The 17,449-nt window shown below is 44.8% G+C and overlaps 1 protein-coding gene across 1 annotated transcript in view; it reads right to left on the bottom strand.

The window, feature by feature from the left end:
* The window catches only part of ULK2 (unc-51 like autophagy activating kinase 2), a 40,232-nt gene extending 29,775 nt beyond the window's left edge, over nucleotides 1-10,457 (bottom strand). The window contains exons 1-3 of the mRNA XM_086624603.1: nucleotides 10,273-10,457; nucleotides 8,913-9,005; nucleotides 7,620-7,661 (exon numbers count right to left, since the gene is read on the bottom strand). Of these exons, the coding sequence (XP_086480729.1) occupies nucleotides 7,620-7,661; nucleotides 8,913-9,005; nucleotides 10,273-10,365 (228 nt within the window). The 5' untranslated portion in view covers nucleotides 10,366-10,457. The remainder of the gene's footprint in view (nucleotides 1-7,619; nucleotides 7,662-8,912; nucleotides 9,006-10,272) is intronic.
* Between the last annotated feature and the right edge of the window lie 6,992 nt (nucleotides 10,458-17,449).

Below are 17,449 nucleotides of genomic sequence, written 5' to 3' on the forward strand. Positions count from 1 at the left end.
TTCACTTTCTGGAAGCATTTAGTTTAGCCATCCTCGTGTTACAGAAATGCATTAGAAGTTCTTTCCAGCTCAGAACATCGAGCATGTTACAGATTTGTTTACATTTGGAAATTAGCTTCAAAGAAAGCAAATTTCTAGGAAAATGAGCCAAATCTGCTGGGAACGAAAGGCAAACTCCAACCAATATAGCATATTAAAGCAGCAGTAGATCACATTTCAGGAAGTCCCAATCGTTCCATGTTTCTGTAACAGCTGCGGCCAACATGAACCATAATCTGCGATCCTATATATGCCTCAAAACCTAAGTGCATACATTAAAGCAAGAAAATATAAGTAGTTAGTTGCTCTGTAAATTACTGAAACTACATAATGACAAACGTTTCTTTCTACATTGTTCCTTTGCGACAACATCTTCCAAGACAGAAACTCACTTCCAGGAACCCCAAGGATTCCAAACAGCAATTCCGAGATCCCAATTTATCAAACTGAAAATTCCACCAGCTGAGGATCACTTCACTTGAAGGACAACTGTGATGTGTAAAAGAACACAGCTAAGAAGCAGGGAAACCATCCATTCTCCAGTGACAAGAAAGAAGCTCAGCTAGTGGCTTTCCAGCCGAACATAGCAATCCCATGAATCAGAAATAGATGTTCCACGGCGTCAGTGCCTCCACTACACAACACACTGTACAAAAACAGCAGCTTATGGCACTATGTAATGCCCAGCTCATGACAGACCTTTATTCATCACCGAACTAAGAGAATGTGTTTTCTGGATTCCCTTGAAGTCCCTTCAAACAACACTGCTCCCTTCAGAAACACAGAGCTGCTCATTTGTTCTGGTGTACTAGCCCTTACCTGTTTAAAGCCATCCCTACAGACCACACCAGATTTCTCTCAAATAGCGTTACTCTTTTTTTGATTGATGCTCTTGATAAATAATAATGAAAAAAGTCACTGGGTTAAAGTCATAGTAAGGAGTATGTTTCCTTATTGTAGCTCAGCTAATCCTTTTTTATTAAATCAGCAGAGAAGATTAGAGGTTTCACAAAGAGTTTTTCCCAGACTGGTCAAAAGTGGTATCTCATTTGTATTGCAGAAGTAGTATTTTGCACAGTACTGGTACCAAGCTCCCCAGCTGCATCTTGTCACAACTTTAACTCATAACCAAACACTTCTCAATATCCCACCAATGCAAGTTTTAGTTCAAAACAGCTGAAGTTGTTCATCCCGTCACAGTTGCTCACATTTTGCACTGAAGTTCTTGGCCAGCCTGACTGGGAACGAGATCTCCATTTTGGGAATACATTGAGAAAACATAAGTCAATTTTGTAGCAGCATTTTTCCCTTCTCAATTATTTCGCTGAAGAATAAAGCCATCTCTACGATTTGTCTCTAGACTTGTGATTTCTGTTGACTTGCTAAGCAGAGCAAAGTGCTCAAAAAGGAAAAAATTAGTAAACCAGCATGTTACAGATCTAACATTCAGGAATAAAGCTGACCCAGCAAGCTATTTTAAACTGCTTCTTGAAACAGATTAACAAAGCTTTCAAAAATATACATTGACATACAGATCATAAAATTACTGGTGCTGGAGTTGTTCTGGCCTGTGCTTCTACCTAGAAAAAATAATCAAGCAAAACAAACATATGTTATGTTGCAACAATTACAGGTGTTTTGTCCAGCATGCCTTGATTTGTTGCTTAAGTTTTTTTCACAAAGACCTACTTTTGCTACTTCTTATTCCGAACCTAAGTTTTGCTTGCAAGTTGAAGTAAAATATAGGAAAGATTAATAGGAAACCATTTTATAATTCTGCAAGCTATTAGAGAAACCTACTAGAAAGAGATTAACAGGCAACATATTTGCCAAAACTTGTGTTTTAATCCCAGACTTCCAGCAGTTTTCTCAGGGGATGTGAAGTTCCAACCCAAATCACAGGCTTAGTGCAGTAGTTCCATTTAAAAGACATTAATTGAAAGAGAAGTCAAAACATCCATGGTTACTCCTGACAGCTGTTGCTAGAACTCTAGCGTATTGGCAGAAACATACCCCACAATTCTTTTTGGTTAGGAAGCCCTGCTTTGGAATGAGCTGGAAGTCTGCAATGAGCTCTTCGTGAGCTGCCAAAGCAGAAACTGTGGCAAATAAATAGTTACTGCATTTTTGTTCCAAGTCTGTAGATTCTGTTTAGTTGCAGTTTATGATTGGAGACCCAAGAGCAAGAGAGTTAACCGGACAGCTTGTGCACTGCTATTATCTGATTAATTTTCTGATAAGTTAATTTCTGCTATATTTGCCTTAATTTTTTGGCCAGGAATACACTCCTCTTTTTTTTTTTTTTCTTTGAGCTTTAAATACATTTGGCAAAAGTTCTAATGATTTAGTGAAAAAAGACCGGTCCAGATGTTTTTAAGGCTGTTTCTCACCATATTACAGATATTCTTGTTTTGTTTTGCGAGTGCACCACAGCAGCAGCTTCTAACACGCTCAGCTCCTAGCATGTCTAAAGGACTGAACGTTTTGTTAGTTCTAACTAAATGTTAAGTTTCAGACTAAATGTCAGTTGACATGTGCCTGTAGGATTCAAATCGCGTACATGCTGCCAATTATTCCCATAAAAGAGCAATCAGCCATGGAGAAACGTACCACAATAGCCGTATCACTCATTTTCTGTTATGTCCAGTGCTGTACCTAACTAATATTTATGGGAGGTAGTGAAAGAGCCTGGCCTGCTGCACGACAAAGGAAAGGCAAAGCTGCCGACAGCACACCAAACGTAAAATGCTTGCATACTTGAAGATCTTCTGAAACAATTTTGGAATACAAATTGTAGCATCTAGGCACAGCAGGTAAGCTAAGGACTACCTAGTAACTTCGACTCTTTGGTTCTGTGGGCCAAAACAAATTCTAACTGGTTGTCCCTAACCTTCAACGCCTACACTGGCATCATTTCTCACAGTCCAGTATTGTCATAACCAACCTCCCAGTTAGCACCAACTGCCAGGTAATATTTCAAAACCTTTAGAATTTCTACAGGGTAGGATTTTTCTTTTTATCTGAAAGCTTGCCTGGATGGCATGTTTTCAAATCACAATTTCCACACATGGTGAGGATGGATGCTGACAAACACAAAGGCCTTAATCAAGTTGCTGAGGGGAAAAAATAAAGTTACTGAGATATCCTCATTCAAAAGATGACGGTTCAGAAACAGCTATGATGAGAGTATGGAGGCAATCAAAGCTGTAAGAACACCAAGATCAAGAGCACACACCAGAATGCTTGAAGCAAATGCCTCAAGAGACATATGCAATACTACCAGACCAACTGGAGTCCTTGGGTAAACCAAACAGCAATATTTAATTCCCACTGGTAAACCAACAGGTACAGGTAAAGGCGGTTCCTCCCATAAGCATCCCTAGTAAGAACTCTGGGCACTTGCATATAAGTAAAGGCTGAGGTGTAGGTACCAAAAGGACCACTGGCTTTGTTCCCACCAGCTTTCACTGCTTTTAAGGACAGCAGAAGCAGCTGCAGTTATTTTGTCTGCTATGTATCAACAAGCTAACACAAGAAGCAATTTCTGTTTAGATACTGTATCTCCAATAACACACTAGAAATTAGTTCTCCCTAAACTACTGTTCAAACAGCAAACTTCAGCCTCCATACAGTGAAGACACTAATTCATTCTTCTAAAACACTATCTCCACGATACATTACAGGCTTTCGTTCCGACGACTGACATTCTAAAGAGGTTTTGAATTCAATTATTTGCTAAAACAGGCACTGTCTGGCACTGTGTGAGAGATTAGTTCTACTCAGCACACACTTGGGATCATGAACTGCACAAAACTGTAAATTCATGTCCTAAATATAGCACATTCCAAATAACTTACTGATACCTTCATGCTTCTGTATAATACTTTATCCAAGGACCTCAATGTACTTTATGCTGGTGAGTTAGAGGTTATTTTAGACTCCTTTTGTTTTTGAGAAACAGTGGGCTCCATTTCCCCAGTTAAAAGGACCCAAGAGTGTCTGATCTTCTTTTGCAGGATGAATAACATCCCTCAGCACCGCCATGGGAAAAGAGCTGCATTCTAATACCATTTGAGAGATTCAAGAGGTTTTTTTTTTTATTCTTGAAAGAAAGAATACCAAACTCTTGCCCAAGAAGGTAAGTAAATAAGTTTCAGTGGGTTGTATCTTGCTATCCATCTATTAAATTCTCAGGGTTTTTTTAAGCATTTCACTTCATGAAAAATTAATTTCACGTTTCAATGTGAGCTGTATATGCTTAATTTTCAGAGCCCTACTACTGCAAAACATTTGCCTCTCACAGTTGGAGAGTTCATATTTAAGTACCTCCACAAATGCTTTCAGCCTCAGAACCACTGGTCCCCACACCGTGGTGCCTGCAGATCCCCGACCTTCCGAGATGGCACGACCCACGACAGCATGCTCTGCTTACATAAAATGCTTAACCGCAGGTCAAACCCACTGGTGTTGCACGTAACCACCTCATGGAAATCACGGCAATGATCGTGCTGGCATCAGAACAAAGGATTTTTATGCGGCCCGATGCACATAGGACATTAACGGCACACCAGTTCCTTCGGGTGTGTCTCCAGATGAATGGGCATTTCTAGTAATTTAACTCCGTGGGCCCTACACATACTAAGTAACACTTTAAAATGGTGTTCACAGGAGCTGAAGCAACAGCAATGTTGTTGAAAGTTTTAAAATGTTCATGTACTATCAGCATAATGGCTCACAAGTTCTCCTTGGATCTAATTAAAACCTTAATGGTGTATGTATGTTCATTACACTGGTTTGTGTGACTGGTCACAGATCATGCAACAGGAACACAACCATAAAAGAAGAGAGATGAAAGAGAAGGAATCTAACTACCTCCTGTGAAAACAATTCCAAATGAGGCCTTTTGCAATATGTAAAACGTTAACTACCCTTTCATTCTTGAACTTAAAAGAGGTATTCCAAATCGCTATGCAGGGATACAGCTTTAATCTCAAAGTACTGCTATTAAGTACAAATAATTTCATTTAATATTATGAGATGTAAAAATATTTATTCTTCATTGCAATTAATTTTCACTTTTTCATTGAGTTTTGCCACTTACATTGCACATTATCTTTTCTATCTGAAAAGTCAGTGCAACCATCAGATCTTGGATTATTCAGCTAAATTTTCTGCAAAACAGTGCATATGAAACACAAGCATTTTCTTATTTCAAACTGTCTGAGGTTAAGAAAAACTTCAGACCAACAGAACTACAAAAATAAAACAGATTCTCAGTCATACTGAGAACTTCCTACTGTGACACTCCTCCACTGGCTCCAGCACTGAGAAAATAAAAATAGCTTCTGTAACTTAAAAACTGCTTGAAATTCTAAAGTCTTATATGCTGAACTATGTCACTATGTTCACGATACTATGGCAAACAAAGAGGGCAGTACATGCTGGAACATGAAATGCTGAAGAAAATCAGTAGGTGTAACAGCCTACTAGACACGTGAATGCCTTGCATAGTGTTCGTTCTTGCTGGGTTACAAATTAATGTAATCATACAAGTTAATGACGTATAATATTTCACAAACACAGCCCTGTGCAGAAAGGGAAAAGCTTATTTGTGCAAGTGGCATATTCTTTAGACCATATTTTGCAAACCAATTTATTCTATGGAAGTAGCATCATACCACCAAGCTTTGTTTGCCATAAATGCATTTGAAATACATCCAAGGTATGAGACAGTTTTCCCCCGTCTCTGCTTTAACTGTTCATTTTATTTAAATGCAGTAGTCAGTGTCAAGCAGGAACATCCCTTTCTCAAGTGGAAAATACAGGACTGATCATTCAAGAAGTCCTGTCACTAAGGGCACCCATTCCAGTGGCAGAACAGAAAAACATAAAAGTTATGTTTTTAAATAACTTTTAGGTAAAGAAAACATAGACAAGTGTACGGCTCCGTCCTCTCTTCCCTTGTGGATGTTCTGTGCATAAAGCAAAAGAAGTAATAACCTCTCCAAGGCTTAGACAATACACAATTTTATATCATCAAAAAAAAGTCAACTACCCTAAGTTGAGCTGCAAAGCTTAGTAATCTTCACATATAAACAACTGTAAACAATAAATCTGAAATTCAGCTGCTTACTCACACACCAACACCCGCAGTCAGCAATTCCAGCTTCTTTTAAGATGTCTGGATATACTAAATTTAGGATGTTTAAAGATTATTTCCACTTAGCAATACTCAGGAAAACCTAGTCTCTTCAAGAAGCACAAGAGGCTATACTTTCTCAGAGCAGCTAGTATCATCCAAAATGCAGAGTTCTGAAGTCAAGACCCAGGAGGAAAAAGAGTCCACACAATCAAACGGGAAGTTTTAATGTCTGTTAAACCTGAGCCTGCGTAGTGTGTACCATGTGAACACAGATTTCTATAGCTACAGAGATACCCATCTACACGTAAGCTGAAAACCCTTTAGGATGCGAATGTATAAAGACAGAAAACACTGAGGAATGTCAAAATATCTATTTTCCATTGCTTTAACTATGCAATGCCCCAAGGGTGCTGCTTAATAATTTTTTTCATAAATGTAACTCTGTATTTATGATTAGAATTGGACCCAGGAGATGAACGTATAGTTCTTATTCAAGCAGAACGAACGGCTGCACAACCTACATCATGTCATATTTAGCTCTACTCAACACCTGCAGGCCTTAGGATACAAAACAAGAACTTCCTACTAAGTACAACACACTACCCTGGATAGGCTAAAAAACTAACTCCACCTTATCAGGCAGAATCCTGGGAATAAAAAGAGGAAGACAATTTGAAGCAATTTAACACTTATTTCTCCTACTTGAAAAGATCCAAATATCTGCTTGGGTTTTATACTTTATCCTACCCTTGTGAACACACGTAACAGCAATACGCATGTGTGTGATCATGGTCTTCTACTCCCTTCAGTTCTTCCTCACCGTCACACATGGCTATACATTTCTTTGTCACAGAGATCTCAAAGATGCTGCTCCTTTTCCACAACAGAGTATTTTAAGTTATGTTGACTTCTTAACATTACTTGACTCATCCATTCACCTCACCTCCTACCAGTACATTTTCCTGCAGGTGTATTCAGTTGTTATCCACAAACACCCACTTCTCAATTAAATTATAGGGCCAAGGAAACAATGTTAATTCAGGAGACTAGTTAACTGCCAGGGACAGAGCTCCCAGTCCAGCCAGCTGATGCTTTTTCTCTGGAGACAGGACCCAACCACACAAACAGTCTCTGCAGAGGTTCCAGGGCTGCCACTTGCCCCTGCTGCCTCGAAATAAACCCTATTCCTCACAGCTTTCTATCCCAGCTGTGCATCTTGCTTATTGAAAAGAGCCAAAATAAAATAAGGGTATAGTGTGCTGAAGATCAGAGAACTCCCCTGGCACTGTTAGGGAACTCGATTTCTTTTTCTAAATACCAAATTGATTACAGTAACAAAACACACAGCCATTCAAAATCATCTGCTCTATATATATATATGCAGCATATTTTCATAAATAAAATTTAATGAAGAAAAAGGCATCAAGAGATATTCTACCTGGACATCATAGAGAGCTACAATGTTCTCATGCTGAAGTTCCTGTAAAACAAAATATTTGTATTATGGAAATAGCCTGTTGTTTTCATTATTTTAAATTTAACATGCCAGGTGATAATCAAAGAGAACAAAATTTTACAAAGAAAGGTAGTATTTTTTTTAGACCATCTCACAGAAGTTGGAGGAAATCTCAGCTATTTAGATAACATTTACAGGAATAGGAAATTAAGCAGTATCTTCAGAGGTCATAAAAACATTTGGTTCCAGAATTTATTTTCTATGTCTTGCTACAAAAAATACTACAGCACAAGATCCTTTAACAACTACTGAAAACGGACTAAATTTAATTTTGCAGTCTCACACTATTTCTTGCTTAGCAGAATAACCAACTATACTATTTTCAAGTCAACCTTACCATTTCACAATAAAATGGAAATCAAACCAAATAAAACTCACAGGACAGCTCACGCAATTATTTTTAACCGCTCAAAAAAGCATCTGTCTTTGCTAAGTACTTGCAGCACAAAAATACACTCAACACTACAATTTCTGGTATATAATAAATATACTAGAATATAATATGTATATATTAGTACATAAAATAGTGACGTATCTCAAGAAGCTTGGAAACATGGAAAGAAAGCAGCACTAATTATTACTGTGAAGATATGAAAAATGAGATGTGGTGAAGTTCAGAGAGCAGAGAATGCTAAAAAACCATCCAAGGAGACATTTCTGCAAAATAGCATCGAAAAACTAAGTGATGCTTCATTTTGTTTCCTTCATTAGAGCTACACGACACATTTTAAGTCAATTAACACAACTCTGAAGTAGGAAGACTGCTTCAGGAATCCAATTCAGCATGCTGATTTCAGCTTTCGAGGCACTTTTGAGCAAAGGTGACGAAGAAAGATCAAAGACTGATGTTTTACCCTCAGCTACAACTTTTTTTGTACACCCTGCTTGGGAAAGGTGCCGCATTAGCCATCCTGAAGGACCAAGTTTTCTACATGCGCAATAACCAAAGCACAGAGACTGGTTCTACAACAATTTTCCACTTTTATCTACAAAAGCATGCCCGTAACCAGTTCTTAGACCACTTCCAGAACTAAAAAAGTATATATTTTTTTTTCTTGGTCTTTTTAGTTCTGGATTTCTCCTGGAACTAACACAGAAACAAAAGGCAAAACAGCAATTACTGTGATGCTACCTGTGACCTGGAATGAACTAGGTCAAAAGTCTCTTCTCCTTTTTGAGTAAAGCAGCTTTACAAATCACCGCAAATTAACATACCTTTAAGATTTTTATTTCTTTTCCAAGTAGGATTTGTGACTTTGACAAGTTCTTTTTGTTAATACTCTTTATGGCTACTTCCCAATCAGTTTTCTGGAAATAAACAGAAAAGTATTGTCAGTGTAACCTTTAACTTTACCCACTCTTAACAACTAGCTAGTAAAGCGCTGGAGAAAAACTTGCAAGATCACCCCTACTCTACCCACCAGTGATTACTACATCACGTTGACACCATCAAGAACTATTTCATTCCACAATACCTCAGACAGCTATTAAAATCCAGCTGCAGCTACAGTGCATTTTCACGGATTCAAAAGCATTTAAAAAAAAAAAGTAAGTAATCATATCCCATTTATTCTTTGGCAGTGGTGCTAAGTATCTGCTTTTTAGTCCTCTCTCAACGATCAAGTTACTTTTGCTCTCCTTTAAGGACTTCCTATTTTCAGCCTTCTTTGCTGTACAGTTGAATATTGCAGAAGAAAACATCTGGTTTTTTGAGAAAACTTGTATATCATCTATTTATATATTATCTAAAAATAAATTGCCTATTTATTTGTAAGGTGGAAGCATCTCCATTGGCCTTTATAGCTTGTTTTCCTTTCTCCTTTTTTCTTTGTTTGTTTTTTAATCCCAAAATCACACACTGTGCCTCTCCAAGTTGTGAGTACTACCCTAATGCTCCAAGACGAGAAATCTGAAGAGTTATTTTCTGGAAAGCGGAGCACTTCAGGCACCAACCACCAGAATAAACTCTCACAGCGTCAAGAAACCATAACCTAGCTATGAATATCCAGGGTGATTAGCAAACCGCGCCAGGAAACCAGACACCTCTGAATTTAAGGAATCTTCAGCCAATCCCAAAGGAGGCAATTTTCCATGAGATCCCTCGTTAAACAGCGAGATAAACATGACCCTCCCGACAAACAAAGGGCTCAGCCGCCCGTACAGCCGCGACTCCCCGCTCGCCGTTATGTCACGGAGCGACCCAACAGCGGAGGAGAGGTGGGAACGCCGACAGGCTGCGGTTTTTCGGGAGAGGGAGGGAAGAAGACAACAATAAAGGTCTGACGGAGGCCGGGAGCAGCTGCTCGGGCCGCCGGGGCTGCCCCGGGCGCAGGCCTCGCCGCCCCCGCCCCGGTACCTCAGCCCACCCCGCACCTTTCTGTCTTTTTTTTTTTTTTCCCCCAAACACCCAAATCACGACAAAACTGCCCAAAGTACACCCCCGCCCAGCTGTCACCCACCGGGAGGGGCTCCTGGCGGCTGCAGCCCCGCGGAACGACCCCGACCCCGAGCGGGCCGGGCCGGGGTTGTGTAACCAGCCCGGCCCCGGCTGCGGGCGAAGCCCGTCGGTGTTTACCTTGCGGTGGCGACCTTTGAAGACCACAGCAAAGGCTCCGTGTCCTATCAGGTCCTTCTTGCTGTACTCAAAGTCCCCAACCACCTCCATCATCCCTCAGGGGGGCATGAAGCCCCGCGAAGGAAAGAGGGAAAACAAAGGGGCTCTTCCTCCAGCCGAGGCAGCTACGGCCGCCTCACGGCAGCCGCCGGCGGGGTGGGACCCTGCCCCTCTCCTGGCTGCCCCCGGCGGCGGGTGCAGCTCCTCTCATAGCGCGGGGGCAGCCGCAGACCCCCGGGCCGGCGGGGCTGCTGCAGGGTGTCTCCGAGGCGAGGGGCTCCGTCTGGCATGGGGAGGGCGAGGCGGGGCGGGGAAGGCTCTCAGGGGCCGAGTGTGAGGGGACAGCGCGGCATCGGCGCCGGGACGAGGGCCCTTCTCAGCAGGGAAGGGGGCTCCGCGCCCTGCCGGTGCCCGCCCCCATGGCCCCACCACAGCGGGGGCTGCCGGCGCCGCGGCCGCCTTCAGCGACCGAGCCCCAGAGCATCCAGCAGGGCGCAGAGAGGCGCAGCCCGCGGCTCCGGGGGTGGCTGTCGCTGTCTCCGCCGCACCCTCGGTCACAGAGGAGGAAGGGCGCAGACGAGGCTCTCTCAGGCCGCCACAGCCTCCCGGGGCTCCCGCTGCTCCGCCCCCGTGATGCGCAACCCTCCAGCCCCGGCTCCGACTGCCCGGACCTGCGCGCCACCCCGCGCCTTTTATAGGCCGCATCGCGCAGGCCCGAGCGCCCGGCTGCTTCCGCCGGCGGCCAAAGAGTGCCTCACCCCGGCTAACCCGGCGGGAGCGCGCCGCGCGGTCCCTCCGCCGTCACCTCCTCGGGAGTGCGCGCGGCCCCGCGCCCCGCCGCCATCTCCCGGGGCCCCGCCGGCGCCGCTCAGCCCCCAACCGGGCCCAGGCCCCCCTCGGTCCCCGCACACCCCCACCCCGCCGCGGCTCCCGGGGTTCGGTGCTCGTCGTGCCCTCAGCGAGGACAGACAGCGACCCGCGCCCGCGGGGCTCCCCGGGCCGCCCCTCAGCGCTGGGGCAGAGCGGCCGAGCTGGAGCTCAGCCCCCCACACCTCCCGCTTTTAACACCCGGTGTTGCCTTTGGGCCATCTCCTTGGCCACCTCGGCCAGCCGTAACAAAGCTGAGGGGCCACCCGGAGAGGAGGGAGGGCCGGAGGTGGCCCGGGAGCCCGCTGCCCGGAGCCAGGCAGGACGGTCCCGCAGCAGCCGGAGGCGGGAAGGCGGGTCACCGGCCATGGTGCTCGCCCAGCACCTGCGGGCCCGCACGCTCTCCGTGCTGCCCCTGCTCCGTTGGTAAGCAAGGCTCTACATCGACCCTAAGACAAGGAACTTAAATGGAGAAGCAAAGGAGGAACAAGCGTGCAAAATGCCGTAAGCCAAAGGCACTTCCAAGTTGCTCGCTCTCCTGTTAAGGAGAGCAACCTCTTCAATTTACAGCCTCTGCCCTCCAGTGCTTTTTGGTCAGCCTGGGGCTGTTTACAGCAACACGTACAAACATTAAAAAAAAAACAAACAACCAGCCACCACACACCAGTCACATGGAGCCTTTGACCTTCACCTCCAGATCTACATAATTACACTTCTTTCCTTTGCTTTCTATTCCTCACTGCTCTCTTCCCTTTCCCCTCTGTCTGCATTCTCCATCACACCACCTCCACATCCCAGAGCTGTCTCAGGCCTTCCCAATATTCTCACCTGCCCCAGACCCCCTCAGCATTCCGACACCACGGGAGCAGGGAGTGACCCTCCGTCGAAGGTAAGAACGGCACAAGGTATGCACTGGGATCACGCGGGGGCAGAGCTCTGATCCCGCTATGCCTTCTCCCACGTGATACCAGGTCTGCTTTCAGCTCTGCTGGATCAGAAATACAGTTTGAGCAGAGAGCCAGGCAGTTGGTCCTCTCCTTCCTCTTCACTTTTCTCCCTTCACTTTCTGGCACTCAAAGCCAAGCACTACTGGTACTGTGCCATGTCAAAACCTCCATAGCTAAAGACTTCTCCAAAAACAACACACCTAGATAAAAAAAAAATATCCAGCAAGGGAGTATCGACAGCTCTATGAAGGACGTTGTAAGCTCCAGACATTACGTGGAGGCATGAGAGGAATCCTGAGACATCTATTTTGTGCCAAAGAGAACCAAAGGGCTTTAAACCCCCTGAAAACCAAATTTCTCTTTATTTCGTGAAGCTCCAAAACCCCATCCAAAATCCATTTGTGGCACTAATCTAACAAACAAAACAGAGAAAGTGAAGCTGACCAAGTAATTTCAGCAGTTCAGAACACTCCCATGGAATAAATAAATGAGATGTAAAAATATTCCAAGTTAATCATAAATTAAGGTGTTGGTAGTAACACAGACACTTTCTAGTATGCATTCACAGTGCCCCTTTAAAACCAGGAAAAAGCCCACAAGTCTCAATGTGTTAAATATTCTGATTCAGAAAATAATTTAACTGAGAATTGGCTGTTTATTGCCATTAACCAACTCTCACATTCAGTATTAATCCTCCCAGCACCGGCGTGTATCCTCACCCCAAATCAACGTCACAAGCTGCATTTTAGGGAAGCTGGAAAAAAAAATAATCCAGAAAGATGCTTTTTTTCTAAGCCACCCATTCTGCATTACACTTCAAAAACGAGACACATTTCGCTTCAGTAGCGGCATGCCTGATGTCCTTTTGTCCCCATAATGGGGCTGGAGCCCTTGAGCAGGTTTGTTTCAGCACAGCAAGGACAAAACAGCCAGGAGCGGCAGGGAGGTTTGACCGGAATAACTAAACACGCTGCCATCGCTCTGGGATTCGAACGGGATCTGAAGGGCTGAGCTCTGAAAAACGGCTCGAGGAAGGGCTGCGGAATTTGCATGCAGGTCACTCATCTGAGCTGGGTCCTTGATTAGTCTCTGGGAGAGTTTCTAGGTGTCAACATTTCCAGCACTGGCAGACTACAATAAACCTGTTTACAAACAGCACCTTCACTTGCTTTTGCTGGGAGAGGTCAGAGGTGGAGCGGACTGTATTTGTTCACCTTTCCCAAAGGGAGCCTCATTACTAGAGATGTTGGGAGAGTGATGCTCAATAAGCCTGCGGGGCTCATGCTGCTCCTCTTGCCCAAGGAATACACACAGATATTCACCATTTAGCACTGGCAGGCGGTGGCAGCCCTGCAGCACACGGAGTGATGCACAGCTCTGCTCTGACAAGCCACGTGGCAGGACAATAAAACACTCAGTGCGCTCAAAAAGCACGGCTGGGCAGCAGGCACCAGTACCATGTCTAACTGACCACAGTGATCCTTCAAAAGCACTGAGTACTGTGTGCTGAGTTTATTTATTTTTAACATTGTACCGTGCAAGAGCTGCAGCCCACTGACAGAGACCACCAGCGACCTGCAGCTCCACAAGGACCACCAATTTACAGGGGCAGTGAAGAAAACACAGAATGACAGCACTGAGATGCGTTTGTGACTCCCTCCCAGCTGCGCTACATTGGTTCAGCCAAATTAGTCCCTCAGATGAGAGCCAGGGCTCATGATCACAAGAGTAACAGATCTGGGAAGGAATTAGCACCTTCCAGGTTGCTTATCTGAGTACACTTGAAGTACACTTTCATCTGGCAGCAGCTCCCCAGAATACAGACATCACTGTTCCGAGTTTCCTTAATGCCCTTCATCCTCAAAAGTGCTAATGGTCTTCACGGTAAGCCCTTTTCTGCCATACCACCAAAATGCAGCCCTTTCTGAGCTGGAAACACCACCTGAACAGTGCCCGGCTTGACTCAAAGAAAAGCAGAGAGAAGACATGCAGAACAATGAAGATGCTGCTTTTACTTCCTGTTCATTGAAAGATTTTTCTTCTATCTCCCCCCAGGCTATAAACATGCACATAGAAGTTAAATTACTGATCTGGGAAAATAATCAAGAGATCAGCTGAGTCAAGCAGAAGATGAACATGTGGCTCCAGGGACCCAGGGAGCACAATGCACACGCCACTTGCCCAGCCCTCCTGCGTGGATAACCAGAACACACAGCCTTGAGGACAGTTCCTGTAGGGATACTAAGGCCTCACTTATCTCAATCAATGCCCAAAGGCAGGAGTCCGGCACTATCCGCCTCATCGCAGCACTATCCCAGACAGCCCACTTCACCCTAGGTGCTCTCACCATTTTCTTCTCTCCTTCCTTCCCTCCCTTCAGCATACCCAGGAATTTATGAGACAGGTAAACCTTTCTCGGAGGACTGGCATGCTTCCCAGTCCTTATCATCACTGTCCTCCCATTGAGGATTTATAACAAAATTAGTGATGGCACCAGCTGAGCTATCACAGCTTTTAAAGGACAAAGTGTCAGAGGGCTCTGTGGGACAAACAGTTCCCAGATATGCTTAAAATTACTCTTATATTACCAGTGAAAAATAATGCCCTTGTGATAGGCATACCTGTGTGCTACGCTTAACAAGGAACTCAGGTGAAACTGGATTAAAACAGCAGCAGATACTGAGATTCCCATCACATGGTATTGGAAAAGTTCACGTTTCAGTAGGGTTTTTTTTAAGGTTAGTGATGCAGTTCCCAGAAAAGCAATCAGCAAGCTCCAGCCTACCTTCTAGCTTTGCCCTTTAACAAAAAGTAATGTCTTCCCCACTAATAACACCATCGACCCAAACCCGCAACTGCAATTCTAAAAAATTAGCTAATTAAAGCTCCCATCGCCATCACAGCGAGGGAGGCGCGCGCTCGCTTCGCCTCCTGCCGAAACGGAACCAGCCCTGAAGCGAAGGGCAGCAGCTCTTCCCCGGCGCATCAGAGCAGGCAGGAGACTGCAGAGCGAGGCCCGGGAAATGCCGCATTCAAATAAAACTGGGAGGAGTGTTCCAGGATTGCGTAGGAATACAGCTGGAATGGGGCCAGCACTTAGTATGCATGAAAGCTGGAACTGTATGAATGATAAAAATAGTAGCAGCCGCTTAGACAGGAAAATACGACTTGGTATCCATGCAAACCCGTCACATAGTGTGGTCCAAAATCTACCTGCTATCAAGTCACAGAAAGATTGAGGCCGAGATAGCTTCTTTTGGCGTAAACTTAGTTGCAAGGCCCTCTCTTTCTTCAAGAGGTCTCACTTTGCTTTGGAAAAGCTTTCTGCTCCAGCATTAGGAAGGTGGGTTTTAATCAGGCTCTGTTCATCGCTTAACATTGCACAGCAGAGTGGAGGGGTGGCAGGAGCCAGCCTGGGTTAGGAGCTCGACCAGAAGGGACTGTGATTCCTTTGATTTGGAAATCAGTGGACAAGGAAGTGATCTTTAGGTACATGAACACACACGCACAGCCAAGCCGGTCCCCACAGGCTGAATCACTTCCCCCAGCTCTGATACACCCCACTTCTAAAACAAAATGCTCTGTGGATCAACAGGGCACAGAAACTCCCTGCAGCACTTTGGGAGAGGAAGCAGAGAACAACGCTTCTTCCCTCGGAAAGAGCCATGTACTACCAGCAGCTGCAGAAGCTGCTGCTTTCAGCAAGTCAAACCCACGGACGCAGACAGAGCTGAAGTCCAGAGGGTGGATTGTTTCCTTTAGCACAGGCAGCCCAAAAAATTCGCAAAACGGGCAGGCTTCTTGGCTGTTACCACAGATCTGTCAGCTGCACATGTGCTCCTCTCCTTCCCAAGGGCACAGCAGTTTGGAGAGGCAAAATTATCAGCTACAGTTTTAAATCACCCGTTAAATTTACCGTAGTGAATTATGAAAGGTTATGTTTATGCAGATGGACGCAACATGGCCTTCACCGTCAGCAAGAACCAGCTGGAGGAAAAGTGTTAATGAAAGAGCAGGTACAGGATATTGAGTTCTTCCCAAAAGATCCCATGAAGATAGAGCCTGCTGACTTAGCTGGCAGAAAGAGATACTAACAAAAACAGGAACCACAATTTGTCCTTAGTCATATTAAAGATTTAACCCTTTGTTCCAGTCTTCTGGTCACCTGAACGCTTGCAGACAAGCAAGTCGCCAGTACTGCACCGTCCCTTCTTAATTCTCCATAGCAATCCTGCCAGCAGGAATAAAGTCCTAAAATGTGTCTTCTGCAGCTGGGAAGCATCTGAGACCCAAATTCCTGTTCTGAGTTGTAATCGCTGAGCAACAGCTGCAGTGTGAGGGCTATGAAAAATGTTTTGGCCTTCACACTAGCTTGCTGAAACTAAACCTGACAATATAATCTCTACTCCTTATTAATCACACCTTGATTTTTGCTATTGTGTAAGCATCTCCTGGAAGTAAACACTAAATCCAGGTCTATTTGCCTCATGACAGTCAAAGCCTGAATTGACCCATAAAAGGTTCATAAGCAAACCCCTCTCACCCACCGGGCAAGTAAATGCACTTGAGAAATTCCAGAAGGAGCCAACTCTGTGCAATGGAAGTTTTGCCATTGACTGTGTCAGTCCCAGCCCTGCTGTCAGCACGGATCCAGGGCAAGGGACAAACACCACCCAAAACACCTGCTCCATCCTTTCCCTTCCCCACTCCTTCTCTCTCCTTCCCCTCCCCGAGCTGGGAGTGAATGGGAAACGGACATTCTCTCCTTTCCCTTGTTCCCCCATTTCCAAGAGCCATTGAGACCTGAAAACTCAGCAGAGCTCTAGCAGCAATTTGAAGTCCATGCCTGTTGCACCCCGAACGGATGAGCAAAGGGCTGTGGATGCGGATGATCACTAACAGATGCTGCTCGGCACAGCCCACAGGGAAATGGGCTGAGCCGTAAGGCAAGACCTTACTGGAATAACGAGAAGCCCCAGAACCTTATTCTCAGCAGATCTTTGTCGTAAGCATGCAGCCGAGCACAATTCTGCAAGGTAATGATGTGCTGGATTTCCCCCTTCCTCTCTCCCTCTCTGAAGGTCACCCAAGGGCAACCCTTTCTGTTCCCACTAAAAAGCCTCTGCTCCACGGGATTCTTCACACAGCAAGAAAGGGCATGAGCTGCCCCCACCCTTCACTTGTCCCCTTCAAGGGGGCAGGCCACTATAAGGCTGAAATTTCAATAAAAAGGCAGTTGAGATGGAGGCAGATGAGATATCCATCCTGTAATGTTCAGAGGAAACCATCCTGCAAAGCATAGCTCTTATAAGAACTGGAATTAA

The sequence above is a fragment of the Tauraco erythrolophus genome, chromosome 21 (assembly GCF_009769465.1).
Source record: "Tauraco erythrolophus isolate bTauEry1 chromosome 21, bTauEry1.pri, whole genome shotgun sequence".
In the NCBI taxonomy this organism is placed as follows: domain Eukaryota; kingdom Metazoa; phylum Chordata; class Aves; order Musophagiformes; family Musophagidae; genus Tauraco; species Tauraco erythrolophus.